The 26,706-nt window shown below is 39.4% G+C and overlaps 1 protein-coding gene across 14 annotated transcripts in view; it reads right to left on the bottom strand.

Annotated features, from left to right (window-relative positions):
- The window catches only part of CPEB3 (cytoplasmic polyadenylation element binding protein 3), a 187,099-nt gene that overhangs the window by 50,029 nt on the left and 110,364 nt on the right, over window positions 1–26,706 (bottom strand). For all 14 annotated transcript variants that reach the window (XM_073904444.1, XM_073904451.1, XM_073904445.1 and 11 more), the window contains 2 exons: window positions 24,811–24,978; window positions 23,250–23,339 (listed from right to left, as the gene is read on the bottom strand). In XM_073904444.1, the coding sequence (XP_073760545.1) occupies window positions 23,250–23,339; window positions 24,811–24,978 (258 nt within the window). The remainder of the gene's footprint in view (window positions 1–23,249; window positions 23,340–24,810; window positions 24,979–26,706) is intronic.

Raw genomic sequence — 26,706 nt, 5'->3', positions numbered from 1 at the left:
ACTGCTCCACGGACTAGCCATTCCACTGTCTCTCTCCCTCTCCGTGGGCCTCCCTATGTCCTGAGACACAACAATATTGAAAATAGGCCAAATAATAACCCTGCAGTGCCCTCCAAGTGTTCAAGTAAAAGGAGGAGTCGCACATTTCTCACTTTAAGTCAACAGCTAGAAATGATTAAGCATAGTGCAGAAGACATGTTGAAAGCTGAGAGAGGCTGGAGGCTGGGCCTCTTGAGCCAGTTAGTCAAGTTGCAAATGCAAAAGAAAAGTTCTTGAAGGAAATTAAAAGTGCTACTCCAGGGAACACATGAATGATAAGAAAGCAAAACAGCTTTATGGCTGATATGAAAAAAGTTCTAGTGGTCTAGATAACCAGCCACAACATTCCCTTGAACCAAAACCTAATCCAGAGCAAGGCCTTAACTCTCTGCAATTCTATGAAGGCTGAGAGAGATGAGGAAGCTGAAGAAGAAAAGTTGGAAGCTAGCAGAGGTTGATTCATGATGTTTAAAGAAAGAAGCCATCTCCATGACATAAAAGTGCAAGGTAAAGCAGCAAGTGCTGATGTAGAAGCTGCAGCAGGTTATCAAGAAGATCTTGCTAAGGTAATTAATGAAGATGCCCCCAGTAAACAGCAGCTTTTTCAATGTAGATGAAACAGCCTTGTATTGGAAGAAGATGCCAGCTAGGACTTTTACAGCTAAAGAGGAGAGGTCAAGGCCAACCTTCAAAGCTTCCAAGGACAAGCTCACTCTCTTATTAGGCATTAATACAGCTGGTGACTTTATGTTGAAGCCAATGCTCATTGACCATTCTGAAAATCCTACAGCCCTTAAGAATTATGATAGATTTACTTTGCCTATGCTCTATAAATGGAACCATAAAGCCTGGATGACAGCACATCTGTTTACAAGATAGTTTATGGGATATTTTAGGCCCACTGTTGACCTACTGCTCAGAAAAATAGATTCCTTTCAAAATATTACTGCTCATTGACAATGTACTAGGTCACCCAAGAACACTGATGGCGAAGATGTACAATGAAATGAATGTTGTTTTCATGCCTGCTAACACGATGTCCATTCTGCAGCCCATGGATTTCAACTTTCAAATTTTATTATTTTTTTAAGTTTATTTACTTATTTTAGTAGAAATCTCACACCCCGAGATCAAGAGTCGCATGTGCCTCCAACTGAAACAGCCAGGCGCCCCCCCAGTCTTATTATTTAAGATATACATTTCATAAGACTATAGCTGCCAGAGAGTCCTCTGATGGATCTGGGCAAAGTAAACTGAAAACCTTTTGGAAAAGATCTACCATTCTAGATGTCATTAAGAACAATCATGATCACGGGAAGAGGTCAAATTATCACCATAACAGGAGTTTGGAAGAAGCCGATTCCAACTTAAGGATAACTTTGAGGGGTTCAAGACTTAAGTGGAGGAAGTAGCTGCAGATGTGGCAGAAATAGCAAGAGAACTAGAATAAATATATGGAAGATGAAGATGTAACTGAATGGCTGTAATCTCAGCCAGTTTTAATGATAAAACTTTAACAGATGAGGAGTTGTTTCTCATGGATGAGCAAAGAAAACGGTTTCTTGAGATGCAATCTATTCCCAGTGAAGATGCTATGAAGACTGTTGAAATGATAACAAAAGATTTAGAATATTATATAAACTTAGCTGATAAAGCAGAGGCAGAGTTTGAAAGGACTGACCCCAATTCTGAAAGAAGTTCTACTGTGGGTAAAATGCTATCAAACAGCACTGTATGCTCCAGAGAAATGATGTGGCAAAGTTAATTGTTGTCTTACTTTAAGAAATTACCACATCCATCCCAACCTTTAACAATCCCCACCCTGATCTGTCAGCAGCCATGAACTCTGAGACAAGATTCTTCCCAACAAAAAGGTTACAACTCACCGAAAGCTCAGGTAGTGGTTCCATATTTTAACAATAAAGTAATTTTTAATTAAGGTATATATAGTTTTTTAGACATAATGCTGTTGCACATTTAACAGACTACAATATAGTGTAAACATAACTTTCATACGTACTGGGAAACTAAAAAATTTATTTGATTCACTTTATTGAAATATTTGCTTTATTGGGGTGGTCTAGAACTGAAGCCACAATATCTCCATGGTACGCCTGTAGATTTGGTCATCAAGAGAGCAGGCAGATTCATCCCTGGCCTCAGCCACAACAACTAGCCAAAAAACAAGCATCATCTGCCCCCCAACTTCCATCAAGCTTTATGCTTGACACATGCTACAATATGGATGCACCTTGAAAATATTATGTTAAGTGAAAGAAGCCAGGCACAAATATTGTATGATTCCATTTATATAAAATGCCCAGAATAGGCAAATCTATAGAGACAAAAAATATATCAGTGGTTACCTCGGGTTAAGGACTGGAGAGAATAGGTACAGGGTTTCTTCTGAGGATGATGAATATTTTCTAAGATTGATTGTGGTGATGATAGTGGCATAACTCTATGAACATACTGAAAACCACTGAATTTTATACTTTAAATGGGTAAACTGTATGGTATGTGAATTAATACCAAGAAAAGTTGTCTAAAAAAAAAAAAAGCCCAATAATAGCCTAGCCTAATGTTACTTCTGATGATGATGTCTGCTTTCTCCAAGGATACTCTCCTATCTCATGGAAGAGTACACAACTGATAAACATGGATACTAGCTGCAGTATTTCCATAGAGACAGCCAGCTTTGCTCACTTCGACTCAGTAAGATTTACTGAGCAACTGTTATAAGTGGGACACGATCTGTGGATTATGAGAAAACTGAGATGGAGGAGAGTACGTTCCTACTGTCAAGAGACTTATGTGGTAGAAGAAACAGACATTTAGACAATTAACTATTTGCTACAAAACTGAAGGAGATACATGGGGACAAAAAGTGCATTGGTAGCCCAGAGGAGCAAGGACTCTTACTTGAGAGAATCAGCAAAGACTTCAAATAGGTCAGCAGATGTTTAAGGGACCAATTCTGGCATCTGCTGCCATATCAGCATTCATGTATGGCAGCGGGGCAAAGGCCCATCATGAGCCAGTCTAAGTTTGACTAGTCAACTATTCAACCCTTCTGCAACCCCTCTAGCTTTGCAGCCTCTCAGCGGTCAGCTCCACTCCCAGTCCTCAAAAAAACCCATCACCAATATGGTCCTACCCTGGTACACTGCATGCCAGAAAGGTGTAAATGGTGGAGAAGAATAAGAACCTCCATATTCAGAAGATTCTCGCACATCAAACAAAGATGTTAATCAACTGGCCTAGAAGCAAAGCTCTTGGAGTCCTAGGCAGCACACAATGACAGCAGCAGTAGATAATGAATAATGGGTATTTTTTTTTAAGATTTTATTTATTTATTTGACAGAGAGAGACACAGCGAGAGAGGGAACACAAGCAGGGGGAGTGGGAGAGGGAGAAGCAGGCTTCCCGCAAAGCAGGGAGCCCAATGAGGGGCTCGATCCCAGGACCCTGGGATCATGACCTGAGCCGAAGGCAGACGCTTAACGACTGAGCCACCCGGGTGCCTCTGGGTACTTTTTTTTTTTTAAATACTTTTCTCAACTCCTTGTCTAGTATACACAGCATCCAAGCAAAAACAGCAGAAGAAAGGTTAACCACTACCATCCAAACAAACACAGCAGGAAAAAGATCAACCATTACCTGACACAAGAGTGGCCAATTCAACAGGCAGAAGTCAACGTACAGGGGATAGCACCAAGCCCAAAGGAGTGGGTATACAGCTACACCAGGGAGGCTGCCTACATGGGGGGACCCAGAGCTGTTTTCTGGGCTCTCCTCCTAAGCTAGCTGGGTCAAAAGATTCAGCAAGTGGCTAGGCAAGAAAAATAAAACCTAACTGCAAAACTAGAAAAAATATCATTTCTTCATATCCTTTCTCTATTGGAAACAGTATCAAACAATCACCAAGCCCCAAGGAATCTATTAAAAATTCAGTGTTTTCATTTAATGTGAGAACATTAATTCCACTTGCCAAAGTGAATACTAGAGATGAGTAAGGTTAAAAAAATGCAAATTACAAAGAGGAGGTTTCAGCATGTCCTCTCAAACCTCCTGCCTCACCAAGTTAAACCCTGGCAGAGATGGCCCACAAAGGTCCTAAGAGGCACACTGGATATCTTGTTCTTGGAGAGGACCCCATCTGTGTATATTATGCACAGTCCCATCAAAAAGGCCTGGGGAGGGGTGTCTGGGTGTCTCATTCGGTTGATCATCCAACTCTTGATCTTGGCTGGAGTCCTGATCTCAGGGTCATGAGTTCAGGCCCCGTGTTGGGCTCCATGCTGGCCATGGAGCCTACTTAAAAAAAAAAAAAAAAAAAAAAAAAAAAGCCTGGGAATGGAGCATGCTCACTGAAATGGGGCTTTCTCTAGCTCCTTGCCACCAGAAGGCCACCAGAAGGCCACCAGGCTGACTACGTTTTTCTGGCATGCTGCTGCCCACCCTCTAGAATCTTCCACATCAATTCCTGCACTGAGCTCAACTTGTGCATCAGAAGAGAGGGAGAGTATCTCCCCATAGCAGCTGAGTGGCTAACACAAAAGGATGTAGATCTTCAATCAGGCCTCTCACACAGCCATAAATGTTAACATTAGCAGTAGACAGAGTAAAAACAATGGGGAGTCAGAAGTAAAAGCTTGCTACAAATACTATTATCAAGAAAAATATCTACGAACAACTTCTCCTTTCCCAAGGAATGGCTCATAATACTTTGCCAATTTCTTTAGGATAACTCTTTTACAGCAAATAATCTTTTATAATAAATCATCTCTACTCCCTGATCAGCAAGCTGCCACCCAGTAATGACAATATTCTCTTAGCATTACAGATAAGGGTTGTGACTCCAGTTCAACAATTTCCTTCAACCCTACTTCATACCTCAGGACTTCCAACCAAAACAAAATTCACCAGAGACACCCCAAATCACTCATGAACACAACTTTATTATACCTTCACCTACTAAAAACACCTTCTGACACCTCAAGGTCAACTAAACCCAGATGATAAGAGAAATCAGAGTATTTAAAAACAAATCAGGAAGGAAGAATCCTTCAAATATATTTCCCTTTTGATCTTTAGAAATTTAAGTTCAAAGTAAACAAAGCAGAAAAAGATTCCTTCTAGAATAACAAGGTCAATGTGAGATAAAAATTAAATCAATTATTTACTAAAAGGCAAATTCCACATGGTACTATGAAAAGAGTTCTGGACTAGGAGTCAGAAGGTCTAGATTTAGATCTAAGTTCTAACATTACTAGCTGTGTGTAATAATAGCTAACATTTACTGAGCATCTATCTACTATGTACCAGGCACCATTCTAAGTTCATTCATTCATCATCACACACACCCTGTGAAGGAGGCACTACTTTTAGTTGTTTCACAGTTAAAGAAATTGCACAGAGTGATTAAGCAACTTGCTCAACGTAACCTAACAAGTGGTGGAACCATGAATTTGAATATTAACTTAAAGTTTCTGAGTCTTGGCTCTTTTCTCTGTAAAATGAAGAAAAAAAGTATTTGTCCTGATTAACTTACAGAGAGGTAGGTTATGAAATAGTACATGTAAGGGTGCTTTGTAAACTAGGTATTGTGCAAGTGTCGATTTTTCTTTCTGCATTTTCAGTGATACTTCTGCATATTTGTGTGATATATAAAACTGAGTTTTGCATACAGTCCCATAAAAGTTGGGAGTTCAAATTAATGATATGCACTTTCTATGTGCATTTTCAAGTGTTTGGTGAATAAAGGGCAGTAATCTAGATACTAAAGATAAACCTTAAAGTTATTTGAATAATAGGCTGAATATTACTGTAAACAAATAATAAAGTGACTGAATATTTTGTTTTCATATATAATTAGCCATGTCCACCAGGAGAGAAAATTATCAGATGTGATATTACTTGCTGATTCTAATACATTCTTTAAATAAAAGCCTATTATTGGGGTACCTGGGTGGCTCAGTCGGTTGAACATCTGGCTCTTGATTTCAGCTCGGGTTAAGGATGGTGGCATCGAGCCCTGTGCTGGGCTCCACGCTTAGCGGGGAGTTGGCGTGGGACTCTACCCCTCCCCCCACTCATGCATGGGCTTTCTCTCTCTCAAATAAATAAATCTTCAAAAAAAAAAATAAAAGCCTATTATACTTACAAATAGAGCTCCTCAAACTGTCACTATGATGGCAGGTTCTTCTATTAGTTTGAAAGGCATATAAAAAAGCTTGACCAAAAAATTGTAAGCTCCCTCTGTTCTCCCTTGCCCTCTGAGTCAGTAAGAGACAAGAGTACCATAAAACTCAAGTTTCAGAAATGGTGACTTTGTTTTCCACATACCTGAGGAGTGTGAGGGGGTTTGAGGGATGTGGTGAGCTCTGGGAGGCCCTAAACTCAGAGCCAGCCTGTGGGTGGAACTATGGGCTCTGGAGCAACAGAGCAACAGGAGCTCTTAACACTATCACCATCATGACTCTGGGTTGGGCAGAAAGGATGGCAGGAAATTGCTTGCTTTCCCACTGGTGCCAAATAGGTTGGGTGAGAAAGGGGAAAACAGTGAGGGAATTTTAGACAGGCCTGGACTGACCACACTTCTCTGGGGTAAAGAGGAACAGGAAGGTATGGGTTGGGGGGACTTACTTGGGATGATTCCATTTTATTTGGCCAGGACGTTACAGGCTAAATTTAATTAATAGATTTTTTTTTTCTCTTAATACCTGAGAACACATTAAGTACAACAATCTTCAAAATGTTCTTGGCTACCTGTCAAAAAACAATGCTTCCTGAGCTCTTAAATACCTAATTTTTCATGTTAGAATTTTTTTTATACTTGATCCCTAGTACAAATAACCATCACCACCAATTTCACCACCACAAACACCAGTTACGAAGTGCTTACAGTGTGCCCGGCACTTAGCTAATAATCAACACTTTACGTCTATAAGCTCTTTTCATCCTCACAGTAATTCTGTGAGGTAAATACAAGTTTTTATTCTCATTTTACAGATGAGAAAACTGAAACTCCAAGGGGTTAAGGGACACCTCAGATTAAAACCCAGGTCAGCTTACAGAGCCCTCATTCTTTATCCATTCACTTATACTGTCTTGCCTAAAAATGATGAGGCAAAAATTTCATTATCATTCACAAATGAGGACTGGTCTGTTTACTATTTATGGTTACTTTTGTGACAGCGATCATTTCACAGTGTTTTAAGTAGCAGAAAGTGGTCACCTGTGCTTTAGTGCTACAATTTAAGGCCTATGCAGATACATTTGCTCAAAAGCCCACAGAACTATATTAAGAAGAACTAAAATGATGAATTTCAAAATCATCAGAAGTTTAGATTTAGTTTTATTTAGGTCAGTCAAATTGTCATATTTAGTAAAGATGCCTATTGGCTTTCAATTTATTTCTAAATTACGTATAGGTATTTATTTATTTTTAAAGATTTAATTAATTAATTAATTTGAGAGAGAGAGAGGGAGCAGGAGGGAAGGGAGAGAAGTCTGAAACAGACATGGGGCTTAGTCCCACTACTGCAAGATCATGACCTGAGCCTAAACCAAGAGTTGGATGCTCAACCGACTGAGCCACCTAGGCACCCCACAAGTTATGTATTTAGAATAAAGGTACTTGAGGGAGTGAAAAAGCAGGTATCTCACTAAATTAAGATTTTAATAAAATGAATATCATCACAGTAATAATCGACTTAAGCAAGAATCATCAATGGATTCTAAAACTATTGGGTGAATTTGGGAAAGGGATACAAGATATTTAACATACTCTTAAAGTATCACTTCACAGATTAATCATTATTCGCAAAGGGAGAGAGGCATTTTTAAAATGGAGGAATCTGGCAGACAACACCTCAACCAAATGATAAAAATTAACATCACCAACAACAGGGCAAACTGACTTAATGTGCCTCCTGTACTATGTCCTTCTCAATGCAGCATATCATCTACATACTATTTCTGCTAACAGTGTTTTACTTGAATTTCATTATAAGGAAACATAATTCCAAATTAAGTGATATTCTATAAAACATCTGACATGGACCCGTCAAATGATACAAAAGATAAAAAGCCTAGGAAACTGTCTAAATTAAAAGACAGTAGAGAGATATGACAACTAAATTAAGTCTATATTTGGGTGTTAAGGCTACATGTTTGGATCTTGGATTAAAAAAAAAACAGCTCTAAAGGACATTACTAGAACAATCTGGGTATTTCTTGTTCACAGGAGACATATGCAGAAGCACTTAGGAGTGAGGGATCTTGATGTCTACAACTTACTCTCAAATGATAATCACACACACACACAGAAAAAAAGAGAAAAAGCAAATGTGGCAAAATGCTGACAACTAGTGAATCTAGAAAAAGGCTATATAGGTGTTTGTTGCATTTATTCTTTTTTTTTTTTTTTTTTTAGGATTTATTTATTTATTTATTTATTTGACAGAGAGACACAGTGAGAGAGGGAACACAAGCAGGGGGAGTGGGAGAGGGAGAAGCAGGCTTCCTGCTGAGCAGGGAGTCCGATGCAGGGCTTGATCCCAGGGCCCTGGGATCATGACCTGAGCTGAAGGCTGACGTCTAATGACTGAGCCACCGAGGAGCCCCGGTTTTAAATTTTTGAAAATAAAAATTTGTGAGGAAAAAAAACCCCACAAGGTCTTTCTGGGGAAGAGAGTAATATCTTCTCCCATTCTCTCAAGAGCTGTTTGGTATTTTTTAAAGACCCAACAGTTCTTAAAATCAACTAATGCTCTTAGTGATTTATATGTTTCAATTATCAGCTACAATGGGAAAACAATTTCAGCTTGTAGGGCTGTGCCCCAAACCATTGCTACATTCATAAAACAGTAGCTGACCAAGGGATAGCCAATTTCTGATTAAGTGAGATCAGCCCCAGAAGGAAAAATCCATGGTCTGGACACACAGAGATCTCTCCTTGCACAGAATCCAGGCTCCCTGATTTCCTGTGACCTCCCTAGACAGAGCTGAAGGGCACCTCCCCAGCCAGAACTGCCTGAATTCAGACACCTTTTGGCACAGAAGGCTGTTCCAAACATTCTCACTAACCTTGGCTCTCGGGTCAGAAGACTTACCTGGCTTGCCTCAGGAGTCTTTGTCTTTGGATTCAATTCAATAGAACCTAAAATATTTATGAGGGACAAGGCATGAAGCTAGGCAATGAAGCTACAAAGATGAAGAAGCCAAGTCCTAGAAAAATCCAACCTATAAATAAATGACTAAGGGACACCATGAAAGGTGGTGTGTTGAGGGTGTGTCCTATAGAACACTGCTGAGAGACAAATGAAGCAAAGGTGTCCAAACATCTGGGAAAGCCACAGAACAAAGGCCATATATCAGCTGGACAATAATTAGTCTTCGAGGATGTAAGGGCATTCCAAGTTCATGAAAGAGTGCAGGCCAAGGTATCGAAAGTCAAAGGTTTGGCTCATTTGGAAAACAGATGAGAATTCCTTAGTTAGAGTATAGGATTGGGGGCAGTAGGTGGGAAGAGCTGAAGTACCTCATCAATTCCCTGCCTGCTCCCTGGAGAACACTGTAGGTCTCTGAACTGGATTCCCTATTCATTTTCCCTCTTGGATGAAAACATGTGATTTCCAAAATTTACTGAACACTTACTATGTGCTCTAGGCACGGAGGAGGATTACTAACATAAGCAAGACTTCGTTCTTAAGGAATTTATAAGCTAGTACAAAAAAGTCATGAAGAATAAGTACATAGAGAACTATAATCTAGGAACAATACATTAAGGATCCCAAGAAGTATTTTTTTGAGGTATTTGTAAAAGTTGGACTTCTTCGAAGACATGGACAGAGGGGCGCCTGGGTGGCTCAGTCGTTAAGCGTCTACCTTCAGCTCAGGTCATGATCCCAGGGTCCTGGGATCGAGCCCCGCATCGGGCTCCCTGCTCAGCGGGAAGCCTGCTTCTCCCTCTCCCACTCCCCCTGCTTGTGTTCCCTCTCTCGCTGTCTCTCTCTCTCTCTGTTGAAAAATAAATAAAATCTTAAAAAAAAAAAAAAGAAGACATGGATAGAAAAATCAGGGAAGTCCTTCTGTAGGCAGTAGCAGATTGTAATGGCATGACATAGGGAAAAAATGGAGGACATTTCAGGTGAAGGAATTAGCCTGAGATAAGATGTAGAGATGGCTCTGCAGATACTGCCCAAATCCATGGATTCCTGAACGTTTCCTGTGGATTCAGAACTAAACATATTTCTTTGACTATATTTACTACCTAAGGCTGAGGCTCAAACATTTTGGTCTACTGTTTTGTGTTTTTTCATTGCACTAGTAACTGTTTCTTTGTGGACTTCTGGCTTGGCAGGCAGGGGTGGAGGAAGGTAGGAATGGACAAGAAAGCAAGTCCGAGGGGTAGAACCACCTCAGAGTTGAAAACTGGCAATCTACTGCCTGTGTTCTTAGTAAAGTCCTGCGATCCAGGGCAGTGACCTGGGGCATTTGGGCTCAAAACTTGCTCTGTTTATGTAACCTCACATTTCCTACATAAAGAAGTCCTTGTGAAGTCGGCCAGTCTGTCAGTTCTAGTCACAGTCAGTTCTAACAAGCACCTGACCATGAAAACTGAGATCAGACTGGGGGTGTGGGAGGACACTGGTCAAACTAGTTGGGCAGTTTTATTATTACTGAGCATTTCATTTTTACCAGGGGGGAGACACTAATACTACTCAACACCTATTAAGCCTAAGTACTGTGTTGGTATGAATGTGCCCTATTTCCTATAATCCATTTAGTAACCCAATGAGTAGTATTAACTCAGATGAGTAAACTGAGGTTCAGAGATTAAATAACTTGCTCAGTGTCACATAGTAACTGCTGCCCATGTCTGAGTCCACAAACAGCCAGCTCTTGCCCCCACTGCTTGTCATTCTCCCTCATTCAGCATCAGACAACTTTTAACTTAATAGACACTTCCCTCTGATGAAGCTTTGGTCCAAGCCTGCTTTTACAGTGCTTGAACTTTGACACTCTAATTTCTCCTCCTTCTTGCACTTTTATACTCCTCTGATGAGTTCTTGATGCTGTTGCCAATAGGTGTTCTCTGTGCCACCATTTCTCCTTCACAAGACTAAAGCCTTGACTAAAGCTATCCATTCTATTATGAAAGACAACCCAGGTTTTTGTTCTCAGCTTTCAAAATTGTTCACCAGGAACCAAAGGTTCCAAACCTTTTCAACTGACATATCCTCCCTTGGTTTCACTTGCTCATCCAATTCCTATCAGCAAGTCCTGTCCCAATCTACACCCTCTGTGAAAACATTCACCCTGCCTCAGCCTGTCAAATTTGCACCTTCCATTTCAGTTCCTGAGAGCTACTCTCTTCCAAAGAACATTCTCACCAGGGGTGGTTTTGACTTCTCTGTGCTAAACAAGCATCTCCCCTGTTCCTAGCATTTCTGTCCGGACATAGCACAACAGGTACTGTTGTGACAGAGTACAGGGTGTCTCTGTTACGTATGTGGCTGCTCAGGCTCTGTCTTGTCGCCTGTACATTCCTCTGCCTACTCCTTTCTATACAGTCCCTCAAACTATAAATGCTCTGAAATCAAAGACTCACTCTTACAGTTCACCTTCAGTACAAGGCAGAAGAGATAGATGTTTAATAAAACAGTTTAAACTGAGTGTGTGCTAAGCTTTTAAAAGGAATAACAGGTCAAAAAAAGACAAAATAAAACAAAAAGCCCACTCCTGCTACTCTGCAGTAAAGTTTCCATGTTTTTATAAGAAAATCCTTCCCGAGAATGAAAACTTAGATCAATTAAAATACAGAATTCACTAAAAAGTGTATTATAAGCCAGGACCTGCTTAAAAAAAAAAAGGCAAAGTATTACTCAAAAGCTTACAAACTGCAAAAGGTTAAGTACAGGCTAAAACCCTTTAGTTTCCCAACTTGGATCAGTTTATGGAACTCAAAAAGTAGAAAAACTTGGAATCTGGGCCTAAAACAACAGACTTATTTCCATTCAAGTTATACTACAAGGGAAAAAAATGTGAAGTTTGAAAACTTTCCTTTCCAAAGCCAGAGTTAGATAAACTAAAGGAAAAAGAAATACATGCCATGAATGCCGTCTATGCAGCTTCACAATGACCTATTTTTGTCCATTTAAACTAGAGTCTTCTTTCCTATTCTTCAAACAGGATCTCTGTAGCTGGCTGCCTCAAAGTTAATCTGAAACTCACATGGCCTGGCTTGTGCCAGGTTCACAAACCACGCTGGTATTGTATACCATACCCTTCCACAACTGCATGACCTTGCTCCCAAGGACCAGCAGTCAAGCCAGCCCAGCCAGCGCAGAAGAAATACACGATCACCACAACAAACAGCCACTCAGAAGCACACACTTTACTCAAGGTGGGTGGGAATCATCAGATCGAAAGGCATGAGTTATTCCTGCATAAATCAGCATGAATGTTACTATTCCTGTTCAGCCGGCTGTGCACCTGAATCCTGTGCCCCTGGACCGTCAGAACTGAAACTGGCTGCCTAAATGGGTCGAGACAGCTTCCTCCACTCCGCTGCCAGCATCACCAACTTCTGAACATGGTTTCAGAGCCACGTGGTCAATCTCCTGTCCAACATCTGTAGCTGGCTGCTCTCCTCACCTCTGTCCCAGAAGCCTCTGCCAACAATGGTAGCGCAGCTGTAGTGACTACCCAAGAGATGCCAGTTCTTTTCCCTGGCCCCCACCCCACCGTAAGAGGTGAGACTACTGGCAGTATCAAGAGCAGCTGCTTAGTACAGAACGAGGGGTAGAAGGCTCAGGGTGGGCAGAGATTTTTTTGTAGCTCTAGTGATAGCAACTTTGGACATAGGCTCTTCTCGCAGGAAGGAGGTTATGATAAACATACCTATCATCATAAAAGTTTGTCTGGCCCACCTTGTCCTCCTACTAGTCACATTCACAGCCCCATGTTCAAGGAAGCAGAACTAAGCTGTTTCTTTACTAAGCATCAAGAGTTCTGTGGCCACTGTCTTTAGGATGGCCTATGTCACAGCTAGGTGTTAAAAAATGAACTGGACCAATCAGATTCCCCTTTCTGGAATTCAAGTAGAAATATGAAAACAATTTTCCCACTGGAAGCACAGTCAGAGAGGAGCACACATGCAGAGAAGGGCTGAGTCACCATAACGGTGGGATATTACAATGTTACAATATTACAATTGTAATACTACAATATTACAATTCAGAGCTCCCACTGTTTGAATCCCTGCAGCTTGCCACCCCCTTGCATGACACCTCCATGATATCTGGTTCTACCACAGCTCCTACTTTGGGGCTCTCCCTGTCACTTATAACCACATCCCCAATTTGAGGTAGTACAAGAGAACCTCTGATCCTTGTAGTCAAAGAACTCAATTACAAAGCAGTGTACTCACGTCCAGAAATGGTGTGGCATCACCCAAGAGGCAGACTCCCATGGTTACGCTATATGGGATGTAACCCCACGCTCACAACTGCAGCTGAAGGGCAGCTCAGACCCAAAACCTCAGCCTAAACCAGCTCTTGGAAATACCCCCATTATGTTAGCGTGACCAACAGAACAGAAGAATTCAGAGAAAAGCCAAGGACCACTTTCATTTTTAAAGAGCTGTGAAAGTGTCCCACAGGTCACACAACTTGAGTTGCTAATTTTTATATAAAATCCAGTCTTGTAAATAATAGCATAATTTATCAGATTTCATAGTTTAAACCAATATTCCTTTCCCACAAATGATACACACTAGTCAAATAAAAATGACTTCCTTTATAATCCATCAGATAAAATAGCATAAACTCCTGATCAGCTAGGTCCAAGTCTGTCTGATAAAAGCCATATGCTCTTAGGAAAAGACACTTCATCTCTTCGAATCTCAGTTTAAAATAAAGATTATATTTAAATGAGATGATCTTCAAGGAACTTTCCAGCTTCAAAATGTGATAGACTTCTACTCTCTGAGCAAGTAGTGAACTCATCATTTGCAAAGATAAAAGTCATGCATTTAACAAGTATCTGAGGGCCAGCCACTGAGGCGGGTATGCAAGGTACTGGGCACAGAGCAGTGAACAAAACATAAAAACACCCTATTCTCGTAAAACTTACATCCCGATCTAGAAAACAGAGAAACACGTCAGTTTTTCAAGTCACGATAAGCACTTTGAAGGAAAATAAAATGAGAGTAAAAAAGAAATAAAATGAGGGTAAGAGGGACAAAGAGCAAGAGGACAGAGGGACTGCTGTTTCAGAAATAAGGAGATCAGGCACAATCCCTCTGTTCAGGTGACATTTGAGTAGAGGTCTGTCTAAGGGAAGAGATGAGCAGTCCATTCAGAAATCTGGGAAGAGATGGTTTTATTTTGTTTTGTTTTAAAGATTTTATTTATTTATTTGACAGAGACGCAGTGAGAGAGGCAACACAAGCAGGGGGAGTGGGAGAGGGAGAGGCAGGCTTCCCGTGGAGCAGGGAGCCCGATGTGGGGCTCGATCCCAGGACCCCGGGATCATGACCTGAGCCGAAGGCAGACGCTTAACGACTGAGCCACCCGGGCGCCCCTGGGAAAAGATGGTTATAGACAAAAGGAAGTACTAAGGCCCTGAGGAATATTTGCTATTCCTGAAGGAATAGCAAAGAAGTCAGTGTGGCCAGAGTAGTAAGGGAGATAGGAATGATAGGAGATGATGTCAAAGAATACCAAAGATTCAACAGATGTGACCCGAGAGGAAAGGTTTAAACGCTTCAATTCATACCAATGTGGTTTCTGGCTTCTGCAGGGGTCCATTATATTCCAAATCCACAGGCAAAGGTAAGGCCACACTGCAATTACCATCTATCTAACTTGGAACTAAGCAAAAATGGTGCTACAGATGTCCAAATTAGCATAAACTTTATAAGGAAAATTGCTTTGGGAAGCCATGTGATATCAAATCTGGAGACATTAAGATTTTCATTTCTTTTAACTCTAGTTAAGGTTCTGCCAATTTATCCTAAAGAGAATCCTATGCAAGAAAAAACCACATACAAGGACATATTAACAGGAAAGAACATTATTTATAATAGCCTAAATAACCAACAAGCAAGTAAATTAAGGTGTAACAATAGGCTAGGCAGACTCTTGAAAAATATAAAAGTTATGTAGTAACATGGCAGGGAAGAAGGAAGATAGAAAACTTATTTTTTTTTAAAGAATTTATTTATTTATTTGAGAGAGAGAGAATGAGAGAGAGGCACATGAGAGGGAGGAGGGTCAGAGGGAGAAGCAGACTCCCCGCCGAGCAGGGAGCCCGAAGCGGGACTCGATCCTGGGACTCCAGGATCGTGACCTGAGCCAAAGGCAGTCGCTTAACCAACTGAGCCACCCAGGGGCCCAGAAAACTGTATTTCTGCTATAATTACACCCCCCACAAAAAAGGATATATATGAATAGAGCTTGGAAGGAAACAAAAAATGACGATGGTTGGTTCTGCTGCGGAGGGAGGATTATTCTTATTTATAAAATAACACTCGTTCAGTGCAAATTAGATTTCTTTGTTCTGGTTTTCCTAATTCAATTACAATACTAACACCTAGAATTAAGATAACAATAGAAATTCCTGTGATCATATAGTTGACAAGAGGGCCACACTCATTTCTATTCCATGGTGGTCTTTTTTTTTTTAACATTTTATTTACTTTTTAATTAAAAATTTTTTTTCTTACATAATCTCCACACCCAACGTGGGGCTTGAACTCACAACCCTGAGATGAAGAATCACACATTCTACTGGCTGAGCCTGCCAGATGCCCCTCCATGGAGATCTTCTCAGGGGAACCCTACAATATCTGATGGTGCTGATATACTTTCTTGAAGTTTCTTTCCTTAGCCTACAAGGCCACAAATATGCCCCCAGTCCTTCACTCACCCACATTTCTACTGACATGTTCTCTTTTTCCTTTTAGTTCCTAATAATTTACTTATTATTTGTTTATCATTTTCTTTTCCCTCTTCTCTATAAAGATGACTCTCAAGAGATGTGTGTCTCCAGCCCCCGTCTCCTTTCCCAAACTACCTAATCACAATCTCATTGCCTATTAGTAATTTCCTCTCAGATCAGGTGTGAGGACACACCAAACTCTACATGGCTTTTTAATCAAACTGTCACATGATCAAACTGGTTTTCTCTCAATTGACTCCCCTACATTCAACAGTATCATGACTCTTCCATTAAGTAGAAGTAATTTTAGCACAACCCTACCATCAAACTCTACCACCATCATGATCTACTCCCATTCAGAATCACTGGTCTCTTACTGCCTCTGTTCTAGTAACATCTCAACACTAATATCTTAGGTCTTTGCAGTCCTTATTACTGCTTATAAGCTGGATTAAAGAAAATTCCTAAATAGTTTTTCTGACCCTGGCTAAAACACCAAAATCAAATATAAAAACTCAACCACCTCTCCCTTGCTTAAAAAAAAAATACAAAGGCTTCAAGGATATCTAGGTACTATGAAAGTATTCTATATACATTTTCTTATTTAATCCTCATAACAAACTAGAATCAGACACTATTATTTCCATTTTGTAGATTAAAAAATAGAGATTTAGGAAAATAACCAGCCCAGGGACACAGATATGGCAAGGCAAGTAGTGGAATAGGAATCCAACCCAGACAGCCTGTTCCAGAGCCTTTATTCTTGATCACTGGTTACTCGGCCTAAGTCCTAGGCTTGGCAGTCAGGCTACCACATAATCCTGCCTTAATTAAGCCTTCTGCCTACCTCTGGGCCATTCTTATTCCCAAATGAGAATAGTAGAGGGCAATACTTAAGAGCCTTGGGCTCTGAGGCCAGCCTATTTAGGCTCAAATCCCAGCTCTACCAATTAACACATGACCATGGACAAACTGCCCTCTTCTAAATCTGTTTCTTCTTCTATATAAAATGGGAATACTAAGGGTGCTTACCTTGTGCAGTTGGGAAGATTAAATATGATTTAGAAAATAGGAACCCAATGACTGGCTGATGGCAAGCCCTCAGTAAAGGTTAGGAATCCTAATTATCATAATTCCAGCTCCCTGCAATTTCTGCCTATTCTCTTCCTGCCTAGCTTTAAAGATGAAGGTTTTGCACAGCCCGCAGCAATCTGTTCCTCTTCTGCCTGCATGGAATATTTTTTGCTCACTTGTCATTAAGCATAAGTTGATCTGTATTTTAATAAAAATAACAATATTATTCATAATATCTACTGCATGCAGGGACTGCTTTCTTTGCCCCACACAAATTTACATACTCATTTTAATCCTCATCATGACCTTCTGGAAGGCAGCTATGCTCACCACTATACCACCAACGCCTGCTTCATCATGACCTTCTGAAGTAGGTACTATCATGATGCCTCTTTTGCAGGTGATGAAACTAAGGCACAGAAAGGTTAAACAGCAAGCTTAAGGTCGTAAATAGGCGGAGGAGCCCAGGAAGTCTAGTTCCAGAAACCTCGGCTCTTTACCATTACTTAGTATTTCACACCTGTTGTTTCCATGTCTCCTTTAGGAAACTGCAACCTTCTCAAAAACAAGAATGGTTATCTTCTCTAGATCCCCCATAAGGCCAAATATGAACTCTTTCACAGACTGACAAGCAACAAATATTTGATGGATTGATATTCCCAAAGTCGCATCATCACTTGCATCAGAACCTAAGCCCTCTGTTTGCATTTATTCTGTTCTCTCACCATCCCTTTTCAATAACTATCTTTAAATTACCTGTACCCAAGCTATTATAAACATAAGTGACAATGATTACCATTCTGTACGAATGTGGGATTGGGTTCATGCCCTAAGACTTGGAAGAACCTCTCTTTCCAGACCTCACAATTTCAACTCTGCTATTCCAGAACTAAAAAGTTTGCAAAGAAGATCTTGGAAAACTTTTCCTCACTAGTTCGGCTAGAGTTGGATTTCTTCTCATCGTCAAGAACTAAATGCAGGAAACACAAAGCAAGACTTTGCTTCAATTTTATCAATAGCTATTCGAAAGTATTTTAAAGATTTATTTATTTATTTTTGAGAGAGTGAGAATGAGAGAGAGAGAAAGAGTACATGAGAGGGGGGAGGGTCAGAGGGAGAAGCAGGCCCCTCGCCAAGCAGGGAGCCCGATGCGGGACTCGATCCCGGGACTCCAGGATCACGACCCGAGCCGAAGGCAGTTGCCCAACCAACTGAGCCACCCAGGCGCCCTGAAAGTATTTTAAACTGATATTTCTATTTGACCCAACTCCATTCTTCCTTCACCCCAAAGACAAACACCACACAAATGCCTTCATGTCCACTCTCTCTGGGGGATGAAATCAATTTAGGGAAGAAAAATAAATCCTACTGTTTCAAGGCTCATTCTTTTGCATCATTTTCTCCTAACATTCCAACCACACTTCATTTATTCAAAGGTACTAACGCCCTTTTGTACTCAGTCATTCCCATATGGTACTCCTCCACTTGGAACCCGCTTCCCTAACTTCCTAGCTAACTCCTCAATTTTTAGATCTGCTTAACTGTCATCTTCTCAGAGAAGCTTTCTCCATATCCACACTCTAAATTGATCAACCCTTTTTAAAGTCACTGCACTCTCTACTTATCCTTTACAGAACTATCACAATTTGTAATTGTGTTTATTTTTTGACTAGTTGATTAATTTCTTATTTTCCCCACAGGACTATAAGTTATGAGGTCTGAGACCAAATTATGAAAATACACATTCTGACTTCCCTGCCTTCCTCCACCTTTCATGTTCTGATTATTGCTCTGGAGAACAACAAGCAACTACCTGCTTGTGGCCTACAGACAAACTGATCCACAGGACTTTGCATATCCTCAAATGGCTGATCAAATACCTCAGTGGTCTTTGTCCTGGAGACAGCCCCAGACTCCATTACCTCCCGCTGTCAACACAGCCCAACAACACTTAAAGGGACAACTGATGTGCCTGGTCACTGTTTCTCTACATGGATTTTAAACTCTCCAGTCCATTGAAATGGCCATGGTTTTACAAACCCTACCCTTTATCTGTACAGGTAAACCTGCCAGATGAATGAATGTGTATTTCATTAGGCATATTCTTTCTGAGAAAAAGGCGAAAGGTCTCCATAGTGGATGGTTCCTTTCTACTTACACATAAACCAAAATGGACAGCCAAACAAACTGTACCTAATGGCCAACCTAAGGTAACCTAAAGAAAAGTACACTCAGCATGAAGGGCATTTCCAAGAAGGCATGGACCTGAATTAAAACCTAAGGAATTTCAGGAAAAGTAGAAATAGCAAGGGGGCATTATTAAGAAGGCACAGAACAGATAAGGTGAACTCCTTAGACGTTTCCAACATTCAAAGCAATGGGCATGGATTCTCAAAGTTACTTCAATCTTGGATGACACCAAATCTCTTTAGGTCCTCCCAAAACAGGTCAACCTTCAGACTTTAGCTGAAAGCCAAAACACAAAAGGAGCCAACAGTATAACAATTATTTCTCTTCCCAACTGCTAATCACAGGGAAGGCAATCTGCTCTGCAAGGATGCAAGCCTGTGGACCAGAACTGGGATATCTAGATTTTCCTCTTGGCCTTGCTGTCAATGGCCCATCTCAACACTTAACCTCAGGTGTAAAATAAAGGCACCAGATATAATGTTCAACAGTTCTATATTATTATGCTGTTATATAGGAAAGGCACCAAAAACCATGGAGTTAACAGAACTAAAATTTGTACTGCTCATACCAACCCAAATGTTTTCTCTTCAATTCTTAGTAACAAATTTAAGTAGGATATTGTAAACATGACATATATACAGAAAAGGCAGACAAAATTGGTGATCCAGAAACCATTAGACATAAGGTATGACTGAGAGAAGTAAAAATGTTTATCTTTGAAAAGAGAAGACTTAAAGAGAAACTAATTGTCTTTTAAGTACCAAGAGACAGAGGTCACAATGATAATTTATTCTACTTTACTTTATAGGACACAATTGATCAGTAGGGTAAAGACTGCAGGGAAGCACGTGACGCAGTTGAAAAGCAAACTTAAGAATTAGCTAGGTCTAGCAAATATATAGACTTCCTCTAAAATAAACTGCCTCCTTTGTCACTGGATGTCTCAGAAGCCACATGAGTAGCTCCAAAGACTGTTTTAAAGCAGGAGGCAACAAACTTTCTGCAAAGGGATTTGAGGGCCACATATAGTCTCTGTTACATATTCTTCTTGCATGTGTATTTTTACAACTTTTAAAAATATAAAAACTATCCTTAGCTTACAGGCCCTATAAAAACAGGTAGTTTGCGGATTCCTGTTCTAGAGAAGTGCTTTCCAATAGAAAGATGAGTCACATATGTAACTTAAAATTTTCAAAAAAAAAAACACCAAAAAAACAAAAAACACCAAAAAAAAACCACACACAAATTTTCTAATATCTACATTTTAAAGGTAAAAAGAAACAGATGAAGTTCATTTTATTTTATTTAATCCAATACATCAAAAAATTATCATTCTAACATGAAAACAAAATTACTATGAGATATTTTACCTTTTTCTAAAACTAAGTCTTCAAATCCAGTGTATATTTAACACTTATAGCATATCTCAATTCAAATTAGTCATGTTTCAAGTGCTCATTAGCTACATGTGTCTAGTAGCTATCGTTCTGGACAGAGCGGTTCCGGAGAAACTTGTACACTCCACTGAGAAACAGAAGAGATAACCTTCCAATCTTCTTTCCTTTTTTTTCTTACACTTATTTACTCAAACTGATGAGGAAAAGAAATGTATTAGTCAGTAAATGACTATTGAGATGACTGGCATGCTACTAGGAAAAGGAAAACTGGATCTCTTCTTGTACCTTACTCCAATATGAAGTCCAGACAGAAATGAGAAGTCAATCTAAAAAAGTAAAATACATTCAAAGGCCAGTAAAGAGAAAAGAATGCCAAAAAAAGGGGAAAGGGATGTTATTTTAACCATCAGATTGGCAAAGATCGAAAGTCATTTCCTCAGACTCAATAACTCTGGTTTACAAATCAGATACTATTGGTGGGAACATAAACGTATATGACCTTTCTTAAGGGCAGCTTTGCAATCTGTATAAATATGTACCTCACTTCTGGAAATTCACCCTAAGAGGCAATGATAAAGGGCAAAAAGATGAAGGCACAAGGGTATTCACTGAAGCATGATCCATGAGAAGAAACAGCTAGAAGCAACTTAAGTGTCCATCAATAGGACAGAGTAAATAAAATAAGGTCATTAAAATTATGTAGGTCTCTTACACAAAGATATAAGAGGGGGAAATGCAGGTTATTGAACAGCAGGTACAGTGTGATCCCATTTATTTAAAATGCAAAATTTCATATAAATGTTATATTCATAAAGAGAACATTAGAAGGAAATTTAATAAAATGTATATAGTGATTATGTCTGATACAGGTAGGTTTGCAATAATTCTCTTGGACACATCTATATACGTTTCTCTTCATTTTTTTAATGATGATCACCTGACACTTTTTATCCCAGAGTTATTTCTATAACCTTCTCAGCATGTTTATTTTTTCACTAGCACTCTTAGAAATATCTCTTATACATGTAATTTTACAGAGTGTGTTACATGCACCACAGTGTGGTGAACACATTCTTTCACTGAGATAACATGTCTTGATGCTCACGTGCAACTTGTACTTTTTATACATGGGACCTTACAGAGCATACAACCTACAGCACAGTGTGGTGAACTCATTTGCTCACTGAAATAACACTACTCTGATTCAAGGAATTATTAGCACTCTTAGAAACACGTTTTAAACATAGTGTCCACATGTACTACGAGGTACTGAACACATTCCTTCAGTGAAATAATCAACATGGTGATTTTATCTTTTCCGATTAATGTAAAACTTTTTTTAATAAATATGATCTTTTTTTAAAGATTATTTATTTATTTGATAGAAAGAGACACAGTGAGAGAGGGAACACAAGCAGGGGGAGTGGGAGGGAGAAGCAGGCTTCCTGCAGAGCAGGGAGCTCGATACGGTGCTCAATCCCAGGACCCTGAGATCACGACCTGAGCCGAAGGCAGATGCTTAACGACTGAGCCACCCAGGTGCCCCAAAACTTACTTAACTTTAAAAATTCTTGGAGATAATTAAAAAGGAAATGTTAAAAGTAAACAAACAAAAAAACAAAAAGTAAACAAACAGACTCTATTTAAGTGAGTAACTTCTTTTCATAGGTTATAGAGAGAGTGGGGAGAAATATAGGTGGCAAAGAAACCTAATAAACCAGACATAAGACGAAGTCACCTGCCTTTCCCAAGTTAAGCTATAATTTCATTCCTGTACGAAGCACGGGAAGGGTATTTTGACTCCATCTTCTTGTGGTGACTAATGTTACATAATAACGTATATCAAAAAACCCCAATTGTTTAGAGATAAAAGACATCCTTGAAACGTAGCTACAGAATATAACACATGAAGAAAACTTCCTTTTTAACCCAAAACACTCTTCTATATGATTCTAGGAACTTACCCGAGTTAACATCACTAGAAAAGTTCCCTGAATTCTGCAGAAATGACAAACTATGAACAAAGTAATATATTTCCATGTCTTCGTAAATTAACAAAAAAGCCTACCAAACATAAGGGATGAATTCACGTGAAGAGTTCTTTGCTGGTTTGCCCACCACCCCTCAACAAGCGAAGTCACTTAAAATACAGACATGAATAAAGGTAATTTCATACAATGTCACTTTTTGGCCACTAGGTTTTCCAAGTTTGGGATTTATAAGATCTATAAAACTACAGAACTATGGGATACAAACAAAATTTGACTCTAAATAATCTTTTCCTCTCCCATCACTGACATTCTTCTAACCCCTAGATTTTTTTTCTCAAATAATGAAAATTTAGCACAAGGCTCATTCACAACGGACTCACAGGATCTCACTGTCAGTACAAGAGATGCCCTGAAACAGTGTGCTCCTGGGGGAATAGTTTCCAAATGAAAACAGTAAGACACAAAAAGATGATTAACATTAAAATATTTTCTTAATTAGGGGAAAAAAGCCAACTGCTATTTCAAGAATTAAAAGGCTGTCCTTTATTGAATGTCATGCCAGCTCTCCAACAGGCAGGCAGTGGAGACATTTTAAGTGCATTACCTTTAGGAGGAAAATATGACTTGCTTTCAGCTTTGTGAGGCCAGTCTACAACGAGAGGTCCAAACCTGCGAAAGCTGGCAGTGATCTCATCTACAAAATAAAGAAGCAATCTTAGCAAGAGAAAAAAAAATATTGCAAACAGAATAGCATAAAGCATGTCTTTTTATTTAAAAAATACTTTGAGAACTATTTCTAAAGCACTTTTACAGAAGCCAAACCTACTAAGTGAAATACAATTGTTTGACGGGCACATTTGGTTATTCTTTTTTTTTTTTAAAAGATATTTATTTGAAAGAGAGAGAGAGAGCGTGCGCGCGCACAAGCGGGGGGGAGGGGCGGTAAGAAGGAAAGGGAGAAGCAGACTCCCCACTGAGCAGGGTGCCTGATATGGGGCTCGATCTGAGGACCGTAGGACCACGACCCTAGCCAAAGGCAGAGGCTCAACCAACTGAGCCACCTAGGTGCCCCTAACTACATATCCTATAAAAAAATATTTCCAAAGTTATAGCTCAATTTACCTTTTCCTTCTGACTCCTGACTCAAAGCAGAAGGTTATAACTTAGCTCCCACTCAGATATAAGTTGTCACTCTCTCAGCCATGATCTAAACTTTGTCTTAAAAAAAAAATCCAATTGATAGATGAGATTAACACTAATATGAGAATAGTATGGAGGAAAATGAGTCTCCAGCTCTGTACAACTTTAAAGCAATAAGTCTTAAAACTATTTTTAGACTATTCCTTTCTCATCATGAAAAAAGAAAATCACGATAAACTAGAGAAATGTCACAACTAGAACAATGCTGACAGAACTGTTTTAATAATATTTTTATAACAGATCCAAAGCCTACTAGAACTAGAGTTGTTGTTTTTTTCCCTTAAGGTAACTGTTCCGTTCAACAAATATTTATTGACAACCTACTATGTGCTGATTGGCTTTTGGCATTAGTGAAAACTCGCTTTTGGACCGACAGTATCTCAAGAATATTATTAAGAAAAATTCTAATTAGTCTTTATTCTTTTTAAGGCAAGGGGGCTTTTCATTAATAGAGATCTATATTAAAATATGAGATGGGATAGTGTGATGAACATGAGCAAAAGCTCTGGAATCAGACTAATTTTGAATGGCAGCTGCACCATTAGCTATATAACCTTGCAAAAACTGTCTCTCTCTGATCCTCAGTTTCCTTATTTATAGAATGGAGTTGGTAGGATATACCTTAAAGGATAGCTGTAAGGATTAAAAGGGATAATGTAATGTGAAGCGCTTAGCATGCTTATGGGCTTATAAAGAGTTTCAAAAATATTAACTTTCATTATTATTTTACAGCTTGTCCCCAAATTAACGACTAGGAAACACGAAGCTGCTGGGAGACTGCCCTGTATGAACACATTTGAAGAGCAGACTTGAAATGCACCTATTACTTCCCCATCTATCAAATATTTTCATCCTCCAAACACTAAAATAGGAATGTTCCAAAGCTTCCTGGAGAGGAGAGGCAGGGTCAAATCACACAAAGAACAAACCTGGCCTTTATCAAGTCATTAATGAATGTATCGTACCTTCATCAATATCAGGAGGAAGGCCTCCAACAAACACCTTTCTAGAGTAACGTTCTACTCGTTCTCCATTTTGACAACGAGTGGGAGAATTCAAGCCAGATGACAAGGATTGATCGCCGTGACTGTCGTCCAGGAAGGCATCTTCAAAGGGAAAGAGAGAAGACCGACCTGAAACAAATGTGGAAGTTTCTACAGTTAAAATTATTTTCTTGGACAACAAATGCTTTATTAGGAGCCAAAGTGTAGAGTGAATCATACAAAAACAAAAACAAAAACAAAACCATATCCTGAACTGTGACTTTTACAATAGGATAAGCAACTGCAGATTTCAGAGCCTAGACAATACCATCATTTTTGTGTAAAGGTATACATAGCACAGAAATAACTGGATTGATACTCAGGAGGAAGCATCAAAAATTACAGCTGTTTCCGCTGCTAAAAATCACCACCTTTTACTCATAGAGTCCCTATCACTGCTACTCAGGGTATTCAGCAGCCCTTTTTCCTTTCTGCAGACATTTCTTAAAATAAATGGAAAAGTAATCTTTAGTCACAGATTTTTATTTGCTCAAAGGTTCAGGCTGGCTGGCCCTGACAGCAGAGGGAATAATAAACTGACAACAAAGGCTGATAACCTCACTGATAGGACTAAAGATGATCAAGTTTTCCCGGCCACTCCAAAGTAATCCAATTTAGGAATAAACATTTGCAGTAATAACAGGTGGAATGAATAAATGAGAACACATAAATTAAGATGTGGGAGTACAGATGTAGATGTGGTTATGACATTTTTACCCTACTAATCTAGGCAGTATTTTATATCACTCAAAAAATTATGTTCATTGTTAACTCTATAGCCAAATAGAGTTTATACAGCAAAGGCATCTACCCATTCCACATGACCGTAAGAAAGTTGCCAGCAGTTAGAATCTGTTCATAAACGTAACAAAATAATGACATCTGGCATTACAAAATAAAATCCAAGTTTAAAAAAAACAAATATATTTCCTGTTTGAGTCAGTGAGTTCCTGATAAAACTTTCCATTAGGTTACACTCTAAAAATGAACTGTCTTGAACACTCTAACTTCTGAAAAAAAGAATTCGCCTCTAAAATAAATTCATATACTCTTCAAAAAAAGAACAGTGTCTTCCCCATTTAGTCTATCCTGTCTATATTTCCCTGAAACCTAGTTTCTGCGTCACTACAGCCAACTCTCTAAAACAGAATATAAATAGCCTTATAAAAATACTGAACATTTCTTTCTTTTACAAAAAAATGGCTACTAATATAACTGCTTATTTTATGAACAACCCAGGTGGTATAAGAAAGGCACTATTTTGATGTTGGGAGTTAATAAATAAAAGGACCTAAGAATTTTTTGTTCAGCTCTTCCCAGATTAGCTACAAAGAAACAGAATAAAATTTGTCACCTAGCATTCTTAGCCTGGGGGGAACAAACAATAGGCAGTAAATTCTTATCCCTTGACGTCTGTTTTGATCACTGGGGTAAAAGAAATAGATTTGCAGCAACTATAGGCAAAATGACCTTTCCAAAGACATCCAGAGATATACTTGCTCAATTGTCAGGTTTGCTTTTCACGGAGTCCACACTCAGTGAGTTATATGCTTACTCTGTGACAGGCACACACCCAAATCAGCCTTTCCCACAGAAAACTCCTATCCCCATCTCTTACCCTCAACACTAGTAACATGAGATGCTCAGAAAACAAAGGCTGTTGGGGGCAGGGAGGGGGGAGACAACTAAATAATACTGGAAAATACTGCACACCTTATGCACTTCCCAGACATTCACAATCCACATTAGAATACAAAAGGCTGGGAAAAGCTCTGCAGTAAAATAAATTGATCCAGCATTACCTGCATTTAAGATAAA

Source organism: Callorhinus ursinus, unplaced genomic scaffold, assembly GCF_003265705.2.
Source record: "Callorhinus ursinus isolate GAN/ISIS: 27379988/994484 unplaced genomic scaffold, GSC_fseal_2.0 scaffold20, whole genome shotgun sequence".
Lineage (NCBI taxonomy): Eukaryota > Metazoa > Chordata > Mammalia > Carnivora > Otariidae > Callorhinus > Callorhinus ursinus.
The sequence above is the reverse complement of the archived record's forward strand: the minus strand, read 5'-3'. Positions and strand labels throughout refer to the sequence as shown.